At 43.1% G+C, this 17,510-nt stretch overlaps 2 protein-coding genes across 2 annotated transcripts; one reads left to right on the forward strand and one right to left on the reverse strand.

Moving 5' to 3' along the window:
• The first annotated feature begins 3,019 nt into the window (after nucleotides 1–3,019).
• MCTS1 (MCTS1 re-initiation and release factor) lies at nucleotides 3,020–9,479 on the forward strand. Its single transcript, XM_042480078.1, is given in 6 exon segments — nucleotides 3,020–3,069; nucleotides 3,744–3,810; nucleotides 3,813–3,843; nucleotides 7,458–7,591; nucleotides 8,090–8,157; nucleotides 9,256–9,479. Coding segments are annotated over 6 exon segments (432 nt in total). The 3' UTR covers nucleotides 9,338–9,479.
• A 2,306-nt stretch (nucleotides 9,480–11,785) lies between these two features.
• C1GALT1C1 (C1GALT1 specific chaperone 1) lies at nucleotides 11,786–14,536 on the reverse strand. Its single transcript, XM_042480576.1, has 2 exons — nucleotides 14,441–14,536; nucleotides 11,786–13,074 (listed from the first exon to the last, which is right to left on the reverse strand). Exon 2 carries the CDS (start codon nucleotides 13,067–13,069, stop codon nucleotides 12,119–12,121), a length of 951 nt encoding a protein of 316 aa, XP_042336510.1. The 5' UTR covers nucleotides 13,070–13,074; nucleotides 14,441–14,536; the 3' UTR covers nucleotides 11,786–12,118.
• Nucleotides 14,537–17,510: the final 2,974 nt, after the last annotated feature.

Here is a 17,510-nt window from a genome sequence, read left to right on the forward strand (position 1 = left end):
CCCCTGGGCAATTCCGCCCCTTCGGCGGCCACCCGGGGTCTCTCTCTCTTTCTCCGAAGCGGAGGAGGGGAGTCGAGCCCCCTTCCTCCTTCTTGGCCTCCTCCTCCTCCTCCTGTCTCCGGCATCCTCAGTCCAGGAGGACGGGGAAGGAGGAAGACCCAAGCCTGGGCTGTTATTGTCAATACTCCAGCACACACAGAGAGAGAGACGAGAGAGAGGGAGAGAGGCCAGGGAGCCCACAAAGATGGCGGCACTTCCGGCCGCTGGGCAGTGCTGGGAAGCAGACCAGACGGAAGTTGGGCCAAGACCGGGAAAAACAATAAAAGGGGGGAAGGAATAATAACTAATACTAGCGACCCACTTTGGCCCTTCACCCGAAGAAGAAAAGGAGAGCCGGCTACTCCTTCCTCCTCCTCCCCTCCCTCTTCCTGCATCCCTCTCCCTTTCGCCCTCATGCATTCCTTTCCTCCTGCCCCCCACGTCGCCCGGCTACCGGTGGCACCCGCTTTCTCCCTTGCCCTTTGACCCACCGGAAGTGATTGTGTTGGCCCGGCGGTGGCCAGAGCGAAGGCCTCAGCGCGCCCAGCCATGGCTGCCTTCCTCAGCGGCCGAAGGGAAAAGCGCCAAGCTCGGCCTCTTTTGTGTCCCCCCGCCGCTTTCCGTCGCTCCTCCTGAATGGCTGCCTAGTGGCTTCCTCCGCCTCTTCGCCTTCGTTTTTCGGCCCCGCGGACGGAAGGAAGGAAGCGCTGCCCTCGCGCTCTAACCAGTCGGCACCGCTTTAACACTCTTGGCCTGGCTCTTTGCAATGGAATTCTGGGAGCTGGGGTTTTGTTGGGGGCCCCAGAATCCCATAGCAAAGGGCCAGGCAAACAGGCAAAGCTGCGGAAACTACAATTCCCAGAGTCCCATAGCATTGAGAAATGCAGCTAAAGCCACGTCCAGCTGCATTATTTCTGCAGCGTGGATGCACTGGATTGATAGTTTGGGGAGAAACGTAAAAGAAAGCTTCCTGGGCAATTTGAATGAGGTTAAAATTGATTTAGTTTTTGTATATATATAATGTTAGTTTTTTGTTATGTGTGCGCCTTCAAGTCGTTCCGATTCATGGCACCCTAAGGCAACGCTATCATGGAGTTGTTCTTGGCAGGTTTGCCCTTGCCGTCTTCGAAGCGGAGGAGTGTGACTTGCCCAAAGTCGCCCAGTGGGTTACATGGCCAACGGGATTCGAATCCTGGACACGAGTCGTAGTCCCAACACTCAAACCACTACGCCACACTGGCTCTCTTAATGGTTAATTACAATCCAATTCACAACCACAAAACTGCAAAAATTCATAAAAGAAAAATATAAGAAGTAAAAGGGAGAAGAGGTACAAAGCAAAAATAAGTAAATATGTAACGGAAAAACATAAGAACACCAAAGGGCCTGACCCCTCAATCCAGACGGTAATGAGACAAAAGTACTATTACTGAGGTCTAACACCATTACGAGTTATAGAGTTTTAGTGTGTGTTGATATATAGAATATATATATTATATATAACATCTTGTTGACCTATTACTGAAAGCCAGCCTTCAAACTCTTCATTATTAATGAGTTTCCTGGGTGCTTTTGAGACAACTTGGTGACGCTTAAAATTTCAGGTTTCACTCTGAGCAGCCGTCCTTTTAAGAGCAGTTTGGACTTCATCTCCCAGGAGCCTCCGCCATGGCGGCCAATTCTCGGCTCTGGGAGATGAAGTCCAAACAAAAAAAAACCCTTAAAGAGCACAGTTTGGGGCCTACTGCGAGTTCTGAGGCCTAGCAAGCGGTCAGGGGTCGCCATGGCAACTGCAGGGCTGAATCCGCCGAGGCAGAGAAGCCGGCCCTGCCGTTGCCATGGCGACCCTGAGCCGCCTCAGAACTCGGCGCAGGCTTGCTGGAGTCGTAGTTCCGACGGGCTTCTTCCTTTTCCGCTCTGAGAAGGCGAGGGCGCAGTCGCGGCACTTTCTCTTTCCGTCGGCCGACGCCAGAGGAGAAGCAGGGCCGGAGGCAGAGAGGCCTGGCTGGAGGCCGTGTCTGGGAGCGTGCGGGTCGAGCCGGGAGTTAGGGGCCGCCGCGTCCCACCCTCCAGGCCTCGCCCCGCCTCCCTCGCGGGAAACCAGCGCCCCCAGGATGTTCAGAAGTGAGAAGCCAATGGAGTCTCTTGGGCTCGTCCGCACTGGAGAAATAACCCGGTTTGATAGCGCTTAACTCTTTGTGGCCTAAGGCTATGGAAATTCTGGGAGTTGGAGTTGTTGTGGGGCCCAGAGGCCCCACAACAAACTCCAACTCCCAGAATTCCATAGCAAAGAGCCAGACAAGAGTTAAAGAGCTACCAAACCGGGTTATTTCTCCAGTACGGATGCACCTTAGTTCCTAGTATTTCCCTAACTTTAACATCCGGCTGGGGGCTGTGGAGCTCCTGGGAATTGTAGTGTGCGCCGTAAAACTACAGTTCCCAGCATCCCCTAGCAGTGAGCCAAGGCAGCGAACAGCGGTCCCAACTGGGTCGTTTCCGCAATGCAATAATAGATAAAACAATAAAAAACAATGAATATCAGTTACTAGCAACTAACCATATTTATAGTTAACTAACTATATAGTAACATACTAACTATGTAGCACCAATATAGGTACCTGATTCCTGATAAGGATACAGCTTTTTCACGGTTGCTATGTAAGTCGCACACTCTCAGCCTCGGGGAAGGCAAACCCCGTCTGAACAACACTTGCCATGAAAACGACTTGAATGCACACAAGAAACAACGTGTATTGAAAACAATAGGACTTATTTCTCACTATAATATATATATATGGGCTTTCGTTGTGGATTGGCAAGAGAAGATGAATAGATAAGCTGAGGAAATCACTTTCTGAAATCCTGTTTTCCCTTTCCAGATTTGATGAAAAGGAGAATGTGTCCAATTGCATCCAGCTGAAGACGTCTGTTTACAAGGCATCAAGAATCAACTGATAGACCAGTTTCCTGGCATTGAACCATGGCTAAACCAAACATCATGCCAAAAGAGACCGGTCAAATAGAAGAATGGTACGTATTTCCTTCCCATGTTGCTCTCTAAGGGTTTTCTTTCTTATTGTAGATTTTGCTGGCGTATCAAAGCTGCTGTTTGGTTGCTCATATGGCCAAACCTTTTCAGTACTCCAAAGCGGTTTTGAAAAACTGGCAGCAAAATTCCGGCTATTGTATTAGTTGTTATGTGCCTTCAAGTCGAACTGTTGACTTTACATGAGACCATAAATTTTGCAGCGTCTTCTGGGGCAACGACTATTCAAAGGTTCTTTTGCCAATTCCTTTTTCAGAGCGACAAATAATCCAGGAAATACTCGTCTGTCTTTATGATGCGTTTTGTATAGATCTTACATGTCACAATCTCTCAGCCTCAGGGGAAGCAATGGCAATCTCCCCTGGACAAACCTTATATAATAATAAGCAAAATAATAAATCTTGCCAAAGACAAAACAAACCCAAGATAGGTTTGCCTTAGAGGCACTAGAAGCCTGAAATGACTTGAAGGCACACAACAAGAAGAAGAATAATGGAAGATGTAGAGCTTTCTTCTTTTTAAAAGTACATAAAATTTTGTACATAAACGAAAGGATACGCGTACCTTCGAGGTAGAAAAACCTGTCTTGTCCTCACTTTAAAAATGAAAAAGAACAAGAAAAGCCCCACAAAAAATTAATTATCTTTGTTTATTCCAGTCACACTCATATAGAAATCCTCACAGTCAATGGAGAGTTGCTATTCTTCAGGCAAAGGGAAGGACCTTTTTTATCCCCACGCTGACATTACTTCATAAATGTAAGTGTGTTGGAGAAGACAAATGATTGTGCAATGCAGAGAGTTTTTGATGGGTTGCTTTTGCAACTAACATTTTATGACATGCGCAAACAGTGTTTTTTCCACAGCTAGAAGTAGGAGCTGAAAGGTCTGCAAAGTGGCTGCTTGTACTAAGTTGCCAATTCCTTGTAGTATTTGGAATGCTGTATCATGCATTTTGACTGTTTCTGTTACCTCTGTGAAGTTTTCCATATCAACCCAGTTGGATGGCTTTCTCTTCTTCTTTTAGAACACACATTATGCTCTTCTGGCTGCATCCACTTTGTTTTGTTTAGTGTGCAACAGTGGCTTTTTATTCCAGATTTAATTTAATTTTTGTTTGCTTCAACCTATGTTTTATTTTCCTTTTAATCAAAAAACTTTGGTTCCTTAGGCCTGTTACAGGCCTGTTACAGACTGCCAAATAAAGCTGCTTCGGGTCTCTTTGGAGTATGCATTTAAATGATGCATGGTCCTAATAGTCTGGAGGTCGTGCCAAAGCCACACTCCATCCTAAGCACTGGAGGGCACTTTGGTGCAGCTTCCGGATTCTTAGGACCCATGCATCATTTAAATAGCATACCTCCAAAGGAGACCCAAGCAGCTTTATTTGGCAGTCTGTAATAGGCCTTAGTTTATTTTCTCTCCCCCGTCCCCTGGTTGGAAAAATGATCTGCATTGGAAGAGCTGGGACCAGTTGAATATGGCTTTCCTTGGTGCTTTTGTCTTTTTCCCTGTCTCCCTCAGATTTTATCTAGAATGTTTAACCTCTTTATTTGTATTTAGTAGACGGGGAATTTAGAATATTCTTGGAATCTTCGTAGTACCTCAAAATAATAATGTTGTGGATTCTCAGCCAAATCCCATTACAGGATTTATAGGAATGAGAATAAAATAAGTAGAAGTTAGCCAAGACAATGTAATTGCTAGTCTTGATATTTGTGTGGCTTGAGAGCAGGGTATTTTGTGGACAATGTGCTCCCATGCAAACTTTTTATTGAGGTTATACAAGGAGATCTTTTCCAGGCTCCTGTGTCCAGAGCAGTTGTGACAGTGGGAACTGGGGATTAGTCATCTTTGTGGTGTTCCCTGTTGGGAACACTCTTCTTGAATCCATTTTATCTGTGAAGTTCTGTTTCTGCTGATAGTTTTGTGGCTCATTTTTGTGCTTTAGAGTCTATTTGTTGAATGAGTATTTTTTTATTTTCTTAGCATCTTTGAAAACGTTAATGGAAAAGTAGGAGAGATCTTACGTTTCTTTGGTGTGGATTAAGATTTTATGTAGAGAAAGCCTATTTAATTTCATAGAATTATCGAGTTGAAAAGGGCCTTATGGGCCATCCAGTCCAACCTCCTACTGATTCTGAAATGGTGGAGGACCCATGAGGAATGTGTGCAAGAGTTGCTCAAGGGGGATGCAAGACTTGGAAACCCTGATCCCTCCTCCTCCTCTCAAACTTTTTTGTGTGTAAAATTTATATGTGCAATGAGTTAAATATTGAATTTACTTAAATAAATTTGTTCTAATGTGAACAATGTTATTTTCTTTTAAAATATGAATATTACATGAATGTGTGAATGAAAATATGCACATTAAATAAACAAAATATTGTTATTCATGTACTATGTTGAGCTGGGGTTGGGGGCGATGTCTGCCTATAGACATAAAGGAGGGTCCCAGAGGTAAAATGTTTGAGTAACACTGAGCTAAAGCATCTCCAGCAGGTAGCTGTCCAGCCTCTTTTTGAAGATGTTCAGATAAGGGGACCCAACCACCTCTCCAGGCAATTGGTTTCATTGCTGAACTGATGTTATTGCCAAGAATATCCGTCTTTAAACTGAGGCTGGATGGCCAACTGTCAGGGTGCTTTGACTGTGATTTCCTGCATGGCTGGGGGTTGGCTTGGATGGCCCTTGCGGTCCCTTCCAGCTCTGTGATTTTATAATGTTCTATTGATATATATTCTCCTGTAACCTCAAACCATTAGACTTGGTCCTCTGGGGCAGCAGAGAACAAACCTGTCCCTTCTTTTCTGTGACAGCCCTTGAGGTATTTAAAGAGGACCATCATCTCATTCCTTTTTGAGCTGAATGTGCCCTGCTCCTTCAGCTTTTCCTCATATGTTTTGTTCTCCTTATCATCCTTGCTGCCCCTCTTTGAACATGCTACAACTCATCTATAAACTTTTTAAAACGAGACACCCAGATCTGAATGCAGTGCTCCAGATGAGGCCTGACCAACACAGAATATAACTATTACTTCATTTGACTTGGAAATTGCTTCCATTGGAGGCAACCTTAATACAGGCAAGCATTTGCCTTCTTTGTTGCAGTGTCACACTGCTGGCTCATGTTCAGCTTGTGATGAACAATATTCTCAATGCCCTTTTCACATGCAGTACTGCTGAGCCATGTATCCCCAATCCTATATCTGTGCATTTGGTTTTTGTGGCCTCAGTGTACAATTTTGCATTTATGTCTATTGACTTTCATCATATTAATTTCTGCCTTTTTTTAGGGGCTGTACAGGCTGCCCTGTTTAGTGCCAGATCGGATCCGTGGCAACTTATGTCGTGGCCCTGATCTTGCCTTTCCACAGTGAAAAAAAGTGACTCCTTTCTGTGCTGCAGAAAGGGCACCATAGCTGCTGGCACCACAGCTTTTTGGCGCTCCTTTGGTGCTGTGTCATTGCCCAGACTCCATCCCCAGGCCAGCTTTTATGGCTGGTCTGTACACCCTCTCAGTTTATCTAGGTTCCTTTGTATTCTTTTCCAATTTTTCAAGGTGTTAGCTACTTCTCCCAGTTTTATGTCATCTTGCAAACTTGATAAAGATTCTCTCCAACCTGTCATATAAGTAGTTGATAAAAATGTTGAAGAGTAATGACCCTAGGAAAGAACTGCTTGAGACCTCCTTCCAGATTAAAGCGCAGCCATTGAGGATGATTCTTTGAGCATGGTTTTCCAATCAATTATGGATCCATCTGACAGTGTTTCCACCTATTTTACACTCATCATGTTACTAATCAAAATAGAATGGGGGGCATTATTAAATGCTTTTATGAAATCCAGCTAAAATGACATCCACAGCATTTCTACCATCCACTAAGCCACTGACCTTATTGGAAAACGATATTGAAAAAAGAAAAAGATATAAGATTAATAGCAGGATTAGTTCTTGACACACTCACGCTGGCTCTTACTGATCACTGCATTGTAATCAAGATACTTGCAGACAGACTCCTGCATAATCTGTTCAAATATTATTCCTAGTATTAAGGTCAGGCTGACTGGTCTATAGTTTCCTGGATCTTCTTTCTTTGAAGAGAGGGACAATGTTTGCCATTCTCCAGTCCTTTGGCACATGACCTGTTCTTCAAGATTTCTTAATTGTTTCAGCCAGAGAATGAGCAATGTAAGCAAGATTGGAATCAGTTTTGAGGTCCTTTCAAAAACCCTTGATAGCCACCTGAGGGATGTGATTTTTATTCTTTCCACTTTGATTATAGCGTACATTTGCTTATGCTTTAGGATGAGAGATGCTTCTAAGTTCAGTCAGTTTCATACCTTCTTTGCTTACTATTTTCCATTTCCTAGATCCGTTTATTCTACCACATCAACAAGTTGATAAAGGAGCCATTAAATTTGTACTTAGTGGAGCAAATATAATGTGTCCTGGCCTGACATCTCCAGGAGCCAAACTTTATCCTGCTGCCGCTGACACAATCGTGGTATCCTTGGAGAGTAGTGGTCTGTTGGTCACTGTTTCTTTTTCAACGTATTGTGTGTTGGGGTTGCTTTTTTGAAAATGTGTGAACCTTGTTTTTACCCATCAGTGTTTAGTTTTTGAATCAGTCTTGCTATTTAACCTGATGTGTAATAGTTCAGATGAGATTACATAATGATCTGGTAATGAAATGCAACTTGATTTAGAGAGTGAAACTGGAAATGGTCATTGGTTTGGGTTTGCCTCTGTTGTGGCAGGGTTTGTATTTGGTTTTTAATACATTTTAATATTTTTAATGTGTATTACTGTTAACTTTTCAAATTGTTTTTAAAACGTTCTATCTGTATTTTAATGCTTTAATGTACTGTTTTAAATTGGTTGTTAGCTGCCTTAATAATATTAATAGTAATAACAACAACAACCTGTAGTGCTTTCCTAGTGGTCAGTTGATTCTTTAAAAAAATACTACATATGAGATATTTTCCTTAGCTTACTCTCTTAGGCAATAATGGCAGAAGGCAAGCAACATGCACTGTGCGTTGGAGTCATGAAGATGTCAGCAGATGATATGTGAGTCTCTTTTTAAAGGGGAAATTTTATACTTTACAGTCAGTCTTCATTTGAGTGAAATAATCCAGCCAGCATACAAAGCATTCTTCCAGTCTTATTCTAAATTGGACCTTTGGTTTCATTCAGCAGCCATTAATTGGGCTGAACCAATGATACTGAAAACTCACTTTGCTCTATGTAAGTTAATATGCACATTGCTTGCAGCAGCCTCAGTCAACTGCTGCATTGGGACCACATTTAAAGTTGGCACATCTTTAATAAACATATGTGGTCATACCCAACAATTTAGAGTGCAACACATCATATCAAGTTTAATATGGCTGGGTATCCGATGGTATTGCGCTATTCCTATTAATCAAGTTGGAATTTGTAATAATAAGTTGTCAGGGAAGGTTCATTGGAGCATGAACCTTCTTGGAGTGGTGTTTTGGCAAAACTGTTTGCTGTCCAGAGTATTAGATGCTCCACAAAGTCTCTCCAGCCCTGCCTCATTGTACATACATTCATACATACAGAGAGAGAGGCAGTGACTTGTCAGGAGAGCCCACAGTTTAGTTGTTAAGTTCCTGCTTCTTCTGCAGGAGGCCCCAAATCTGTTATCTGAATTCATCTGTTAAAAGGAGGCAGAGGCAGATGAGCCATAATCGATATCACTTGGTATAACTAACATTTGTACTTTTGACTAATGAAAACAACAACAACAACTCCACATTTTATAAATAAGATAAAACTTGAGTTGAGACAGGTTTAATGTGCTGGAAACAGAAGAGTACTATAATTTATTATCTGTGTTGATGGCTAAAGTTAATGGTTGTGTTAGCCTAGGGATACTGGGAGTTGTTATTCAAAGTTAGTAAGTTTTCCTAGGTATGATTAAAACCTAAGTGAAGCCAGCTATTCCTAAAGCTGCTACTCCAACCCAGTTAGTAAATTGTTCATTATCTTGGGCTTTGGAGATTGTAGCTAATGCCATCAGAAGAGTCTTGCTTAATACAACTAGCTAATGTAGAGGTTGTACTTGCCCACCTACACTGAAGTTATGGAAACTGATGACTTGCTTTTATTTCTTTCTTGCCTCCCCCATGCTTCCCTCCACAGAGAGAAAGTCAACAAAGGGATTGGCATTGAGAATATTCACTATTTAAATGATGGTCTCTGGCATATGAAGACATATAAGTAAAGTGGCAGATAATGTGCAACTCTGATGGATTGCACTTTCTGTCAATGTGGACTACTTTGTAATTCTGTTTTTAATGCGTGACTGAATGTACAAACTTATTTTGTTTTGTGGCTATGCTAAATAAATCAAGTGAATGCTGAAATTATTTTGTAGTTGTGCTTTATATTTTAAAGAAATACGTCAGTCAAATTTTAATAAGAGATTTAGAAAAATGAAGAGGTGGCAGTACTGATCATACACTGTGCATGGCATGAATTGTTTAGCACAGCAGTAGTTTACAGAATCTGGTAAGGAGTGGGCCAGACTTACCGCCAGTATGAAGAACAACTACGATTTGCAGCCTTGGCTTCTCTCTAGTTATCACTGGGATTACAATAAGAGTTTTTTATTATTAAAAATACTCATTGTAGAAAATACTGAGGTGTCTGCACTCTTCTTCCTTGTATAGTGTGTGTCTGGCATGCATCCAAAAATCTATTCTGCTTGCATTTTAAACTTAATAGAAGTTTAAAATGCTGTAACAGATCACTCTGCTGAATGTGCTACTCAGCAACTTAATTATTCCTGAGTAACAGACAGGATATACATAAAGACTACTTTGTCTAGAAGGCCTCTTTGCTGGGAAACACCTAATATTGGAGCACGTTGACCACTTGAGCAGTTCTCAAAAAGAAAATAGGAAGAGTATGTTGCCTGAATGCTACTGCTGCATTTGAAAGAATCGTGGTATATTTTGCGTAAGGCTGGGAGGACAGAGATGTACCGTTAAAATTGACTTGCTACTGAACTGTTGTTTACAATAGAGTAATTTAGAAACAGCTCAGAAAAATTACTGTTTTGGAGTACTAACTGTGTTGCTCTCATTTTACTAGGAGTTGTACAGTAGTACAAACAATAACTTTCTTTTTACATTATTAAAAAACTATGCTAGTGGAAACAAGTGACATGGCTTGAATAGTTTTCCATTTGTATCTGTTACCCCCAGTTTTTGAGCCAGGGTGGCATAGTGGTTTGAGTGCAGGACTAAGACTCTGGAGACCAGAGTCTGATTCCCAGCTTGGCCATGAAACCCACTGGGTGACCTTAGGCAAGTCACACAGCTTCAGAGGAAGGCAGCAGCAAACACCATCTGAAGAAACTTGCCAAGAAAACCCCATGATAGGGTTTTAAGGTCATCATAAGTTGGAAACAACTTGAAGGCACACATCATCATCTCCAATTGCTACCACCCAGAATATTCACAGGCTAATCAGTCTTAAAGCTGAACTAAGTGGCTGGGGCTAAAATGGCTTGCAGAATTGCAAAGGCTGCACTGCAGTCAGCTCTGCATTCAGAAGTCTATATGTTGGGATGTGAGTCCTGACAGCAGCCCTCCAGATGCTCCTTAGCCAACTAGGTGGACAATGCTGGGCATTGGTCTGATAACAACTGGAGAGATGTAAGAGTCCCACAAAATTCAATAGGGCTGTCTCCTAAGTTGCTGAAGATTTCTCTTCCACTCAGTTTTCTAATAACTTGCACCTAGACACACTATTTAATAACTTGGGCTTATCACTTACACTGTAGCTGCCATCACCCTCAAAATGGGTGGGGGTGATGGCAGCACTAGGCCAACTTGTGTAAAGGGAAGCTTGGGAAAGACTGACTGAAATGAAAGAGACAATGAAGTATTATACACATGATGACCCTTTTTGAAGTGGCGTGTATGTAAGGTAACTTTTCAGGACCTTCCACATGTTTTGGATTTTTAACTCTAGGCCATGTTGGTTGGAGGTGATAAGTATCTGTGGATTGCAACAAAGTTGGAAGAACTGATGCAATGCATGAAAAGGAAATCTCAATAAAGGTGTGGTGGATCCACAAGAGGAAACAGCAGGCGGTCATGCCTCTGCAGCCTGCATAGAAAAGTTAGCAAATCTAGTTCTGGACAAATGCTCAAATAAAAAGGTCCACAGAGAGCAGGCCACAACCAAACTTCATAGGAAATTAAATTGTGAAAATAGTGATATGATACGTAAAGTTGGGGAGGAGCTATGATCTTTCAGTTGTTTTGGACAACTCTTATTGGTCATGTTGGCATTTGGGAATTAGCTATCAAAATAACCGGCAGACCAAAGACTCCCCTTCTTTGACCTAAATGAAAATAAAATTCTACATTTTTGTAGAAATGTTTTCCAGACATGTTCTAGCTTTAAAGGACAAGAACAGCAATGTTCAGGCAACTGAACTCCCTCCTGCTGGACCAAAACCTGCTTCAGATAGTGACAGAAACAGAATAAAATGAAAATACACCACTGAATCCTTGCCTTAGTTTTGTGAAGCAGGCTAGGCTAAGCTTTCTATGCAAGGCAGAAAGAATTTTATTTGCATATGTACATTTTTGTCTGAGCTGAACATCTAACAACCGCTACAGTTTTTGAAGGATAGAACACACAAATTGGCCCCAAATTGAAAAAATAGATTTAATTTACAGTAAATGGAGGATAATTTTTGATTTTAAATATTTACATACTCGCTATACATTTCTGTTGACAAAGAAACCTTAGATAGCTTTTCAAGTGATGCTCAAAAGTTTGTATAAAAGGGTTATTTTTTCTTTCTTTTAGAAAAGGATCCCGTTTCCCACTTGTAAAGATTACAAAAGCAGGTTGTGCAAAAAGGTAGCTACACAACAATACCATCAAATACAAAATTTGTACCAGCTTGTGTACATGCCGTTTGCTGAAGGACACTACAGATTAAGACTACACGCTTTACAGGGTTGTTCCTGTGCAACAATCTTCAGTCGTTATCTGAGCCTGGGGGAGGTAGGAAAACTAAAGCATCATTAAAACTGTGCCCATAGGCTCGGAGTCTGTAAACCCCATACATCATTACATGCATGTGATTAGGAGCCAGCCCACCAAAGGTGATGGCCATATCTGAGCAACAACCTTCCACCACCTCCTGAGGGTGACTTGACATGGCTTCCTTAATGAGAGACCCAACTGGTTTGGTGTTGAAGATGTCCTTTTTATCAGAGTCCTCAGCATTTTCGGCATGTATCCCACTGTACTTCAAGCAGACGGCCAGCTGCTTATCTTCAGAGAGTTTCCAAATCATGCCTCCTTGTTCAGGACATTTATCTGGCTCTTGGAAAATTTTGTAAAGCCGCCTTAGTGACTCGACGCTTAACACAATCCCTCCGTCTCCGTTCACGTACTGCAGGTCCCCGGATGTTTCTGTGCGGCCCGTGTAAAATGGCTGGGATGAGTCCTGCTTCAGCAAGAAGTATTTCAGATTCTCAATAATGGCAAAAGTGCTGGGATGGGCCAGGAAGAACCAGTTATAGTCCTCTCTGTAGTTCTCATAGGCAAATGTATATGCTTTCCTCATCATTGCCCACATGTCATCAGTGTCAAGCACAATGGAGTCAAAGACTTTAACTGTCTCTGAACTGTAGAACTCAGCCTTGTCGCAGTGTTTGCTCCACGTATCTTTCACAGCTGCCCAGTGCCCAAGGTCCTTGGGTTTGACAAGAATAATGCAATACACACGGATGCTCTGGCTCAGGTCCAGCCTTTCGTCCTTGGAAAGATTTAAAATGTCTTCCTTTCTCGGAGCCTGGAGGTGACGGTGCTCATGAGGCTTTGTGGTGTGACCCACCTTAATATGTCCTAGAAGAGTGACCAAAATGCAGAAGATCCCTCCGAGCATCATGCCCTTCACGAAGGAGCCACTTTCAGAAATCATGGTTCCTAGAAGAAACGTAAAAAGCTTTTGGTTATGAGCACAGGCAACAAATTCGGAGTGACACAAAAGGACGCTTTGTTAGTTATTAACTTATTTTTACAAATACAGTTTCACTTGCATTTCTTGCATCTGTCATCACAGCGGTCAGCAATATGCCTGGTACTCAAGAGTGATGCAAGCTGCAATACAGCAATAAAGAGTATCCAGGAAAGCTGGGCTAAATGACTATTTAAATAGACTCAGAAGAATACAGCATTTGGATATGGACTAAAGCACCTCCTCTTTCAAATGCAGTATACTTCTTAATATATTTTGCTCAAGGTGAAGAACAGGGAAGAGCTGTTGGTCCCTCAAATCCCGAGGGTTTGGATACTGAACCAGCAGAACCTTTGGTCTGAATAGGATGCTCTATCAATGGCGAATGTATGCTTTCTCTCCATGATATATCTCCCCTCTGTTCCCTGTCCTTTTTCTTTTGAGTCATGCCTTTATACTCTTGAAAGCTAGGCGCTTCAGAGTATAATACAGTAATGGCAATACATGACAAAACCAACGAAAAGCTTTTTAACTTTCTATCACGATTTAAAGAGTACCCCAGTAAAAGAAAGAACTCCATCCAGTTAAAAAGCCCCTTCCAAAGCAAGTGAGGTAAATGGCACTGTAGAAATAATGCTGTTTGACACAGCTTTAACTGACAAGGCCCAATGCTATGGAATCCTGGGAATTGTAGTCTACTGTTGCAGCAAAGGTATCTGACAGAAAAGGCCAAATGCCTTGCAAAACTACAAATCCCAGGATTCCAGGGACCAGCAATGACAATTAAAGCCTGTCAAACAGGGGGTCCAAAACACACTGCAGAAATAATCTGGTCTGAGACCGCTTTAACTGCCCTGGCTGATTGCTAGGGAATCCTGGGAATTGAAGATTATTGTGGCCCCAGGGATCTCTGGCAGAGAAGGGTTAATATCTCACAAACACTGCAGTTCCCAGGATTCCCTAGCACTGAGCCAGGGCAGTTAAAGCGGCCTCAGACTGGATTCCTTCTGCAGTGTGCTTTGGACCCAAGTCAGACCTTCCTTAACCCATCTCCCTAAGAATGGCCCAAAGACACACTCCAGTTTGAGGGCGCTTTAACTGCCCTGGCTGAGTGCCAGGGGATCCTGGGAACTGTAGTTTGCTGTGGCCCCAGAGCTCTCTGACAGAGAGGCTCAGCTCCCAGGGTTCCCTAGCACTGAGCCTGGGCAGTTAGAGCGGTCTGAAACTGGGTTACTCCTGCAGTGCGGATGCAAATGGCTGGAAAGAGGATGCTGGAGGTGGGCTTCATCCAGAGCAGCGCTGACGGAGGGCCCTGCGGGGCTCCCGGGGACTCACCTCCCAGAACCAGGGCCAGAAGAAGACCTTCCCGCGAGAGAAGAACCGGATCTACTTCCTCCTCCGCTCGCTACCTCCCTCTCTATGGTCCGACGACAGCCTACGCTCCCGTGGCCACGCCCACTTCACGGGGCGGGGCAAGCGCCGCGTAGGACGTAAGCGTGACGTAGGCCTCCAAGAGATAGAACCCGGAAGTGTTGCCATACCAGAGGGTGGCTCATCCTCTTTACAGCTCTATTGCGCATGCGCTGTTTCCCCCTCCTCTTGCTCTCAACGTTGCTGTGGAAACGCTTCCAACCTGGATGGGCCTAGTAGTAGCATGCTTGTTGCCCTTAATAAGGAACTTACTTTACTGTGGTCCAAAGACACACTGCAGAAATAATCCCGTTTTAACTTGCCTTGGCTCAGTGCTAGGGAATCCTGGGAATTGTAGTTTATTGTGGCCCCAGAGCTCCCTAACATGAAGAGTCCAAAAAACCACCAGGACTAAACTCTTTCATGATCTGTGCAGTCAAAGGCCTTGCTGTGGTCTATGAAACACACGCTCATTTTCTTTGGGAATTCCTTGGTGCGCTAAAATATTTTTATGCTTTATTTATATAGCGCTGTAGACTTGCACAGGGCTGTACATACAAACAATAAAATAGATAAGATTAAACCTGCATAATACATATAAGTAATACATAACAATACAGGAAAGGGTTCATTAAAACAGGGATGTGTGGTCCCTAGTGCCTCTGCCTTTCCTGAACCACACTTGCGCCTCTTGGGTCTCTCCATGTGCGACTGGTGTCTGTGTTGCGCCATTTTGAGCATAATTTTGCTTGTGTGGAAAATTAATGCCATGGTCTTACAGTTGCCGCAGTCTTTCGTGTCTCTCTTTTTGTGTGTGTGTGGATGAGGATGTATATTAATCCTTTTCAGTCTGTTGGCCTCTGACCGATTTCAGGTGGTTCACGTAGCATCTGGTGTGAATTGCCATATGTTCACTTCATTTGTTTATTGGAAGCATTCTTTCCTTACTCTTCAGCCAGTAAACTTAGCTGGGATTGTAGTAAAAAACAAACACCTGGTGCAACTTATAAAGATCGGTTGTAAAATGACCCCTTCTGTTAGCTTTGGGTGTGTCTTTGTGTCTTCAAGTCACCTGCCAATTTACGGCAATCCCATGGATTTCAGAGGGTTTCTTAGGCAAGGAATACTCAGAGGTGGGTTTGCTAGGTCTTTCCTCTGAAATGGGGTGTGCAGCCATTACTTGGAGGAGAAGCTTCCTTTCTCATGCGTGGATCAGGGCTCCCCTCTTCCAGCTATGACCCAAGGGAAGGGGTCTTCTTCTTCCTCCTCCTCCCTTTTCAAAAAGCACATATGGGCTGTCTCTCCATTTCCTTCCGCCCATTCATCCTTTAGTTTTATCTCTTTCTCTCTTGCTTGCTTCAGCCACTCTCTCGCCTTCTGCAAAAAAGGCTCCAGAAGAAACTCCCCTGCAAAGGCCTCTCTCATCTCAGTGAACGCTGCAGTGGCAGCATCTGTATATCCTCTGGGGACGGGGGTGTCATCTGGTTCAATCCGCACCCCTGCACCTGGCGCACTCTGCTGTGACGCTACTGTATTGGATACCAAATGTGGAGGAGCCACAGAGCAACAGCAAGTCCCGTCATGTTTGTTGGCCTCTTGGAGAAAATCTAGCTGGCCATTGTAGGAGGCAAGGTGTTTGAGTAGATGGACCTTTGCTGGCTTCTGGACTTCTTGCAAAGAATGTCAGGCTCTGGTCTAATCCAGACAGGCATCCTTGTAGGTCTGAGTGCAATAGACTCGGGGTTACTTAACACTGATTAGCTATGGCTCTTGCTTTCATAAATGTAAAATACATTGATGAATTGTGGGGGATTCTAATTAAAAACAAAAACCTCCAATCCCGACATTCAACAGTGAGGTCATTCACCCGCTTACAGCAGATTTTTCTTAAAAGGCTTTGGAGAAATGAGAAAGGAAAGGTTGCCATCTTGTGGACAAAAAACCCCACATGATTGTAACATTTTCTAAATTGAATCTGTAACTGAGGAAAAGGAATCATGAAGCTTAACAGCAATACAAAAGAGGAGCAAATATGTTATGCCCAAGGCTCTACATCTTCCATGATCTATATCCAACTAGCTAAACAAAAAGCATAACATAGGACACAGCAGTAGTGGGAGCTAGCATGATGTAATGGTTTGAGCGTTGGACTATGACTCTGGAGACCAGGGTTCGACTCTCCATTTGTCCATGAAACCCACTGGATGACCCTGGGCAAGTCATAAGTCACAGGGCTGTGAGTTCAGTCCCAGCCAGGGGCTTCAGGTCAACTCAGCCTGGCATCCTTCTGTAGGTTGCTCAGCCTCAGAGGATGTAAATGGCAAATCCCTTCTAAAGAAACTTGCCACAAAAACCCCATGACAGGTTCGCCTTAGGGTTGCCATAAGATGGAAATGACTTGAAGGCATACAACAACAACAACAACAACAACAACAGCACTGGGAAGATCCCTGCATTCAAGCCATTTTTTTGTCTTAAGAAATGGAGAGAGAAAATAGTTTTTCCCTTAATGCCATGTGGAAGAATAGGTGTAACAGGATAAACTGGACACCTCATTTTGTCACTCATTTCCTTCTTGGGACTGAGTTTAGCATGGATACAAGAATGGACCTAATTTGTTCTATACCACTTAGTTTTTGGGAACTCAGAAATTAGGACACAGCTTTGGCTGAATTTTAATTGGCCCTAATAACATTCAACTATGGTTTTTATTTCACTCAAGGCTACTTTTTAAAGACAAACAATCCTAGGTGTAGGTTTACAGTCTTAAAAAGTCCAAATGGATGGATGGATGAGATGAGATTCCACAATATTAAATGGAACATTGATTGATATATTTAACTTATAGGTAGCCTCTGAGGGCTATGCCTTCACAAAGATGTGCATTTAAAACCAAAATACAGTGGTACCCCGGGATACGAAAGCACCGCCTTACGAAATTCCCGGGATACGAAAAAATCCTATAGGAAAAAACTGTTCCGGGTTACGTTTTTTT

This window comes from Sceloporus undulatus, chromosome 7 (assembly GCF_019175285.1).
Source record: "Sceloporus undulatus isolate JIND9_A2432 ecotype Alabama chromosome 7, SceUnd_v1.1, whole genome shotgun sequence".
In the NCBI taxonomy this organism is placed as follows: Eukaryota; Metazoa; Chordata; class Lepidosauria; order Squamata; family Phrynosomatidae; genus Sceloporus; species Sceloporus undulatus.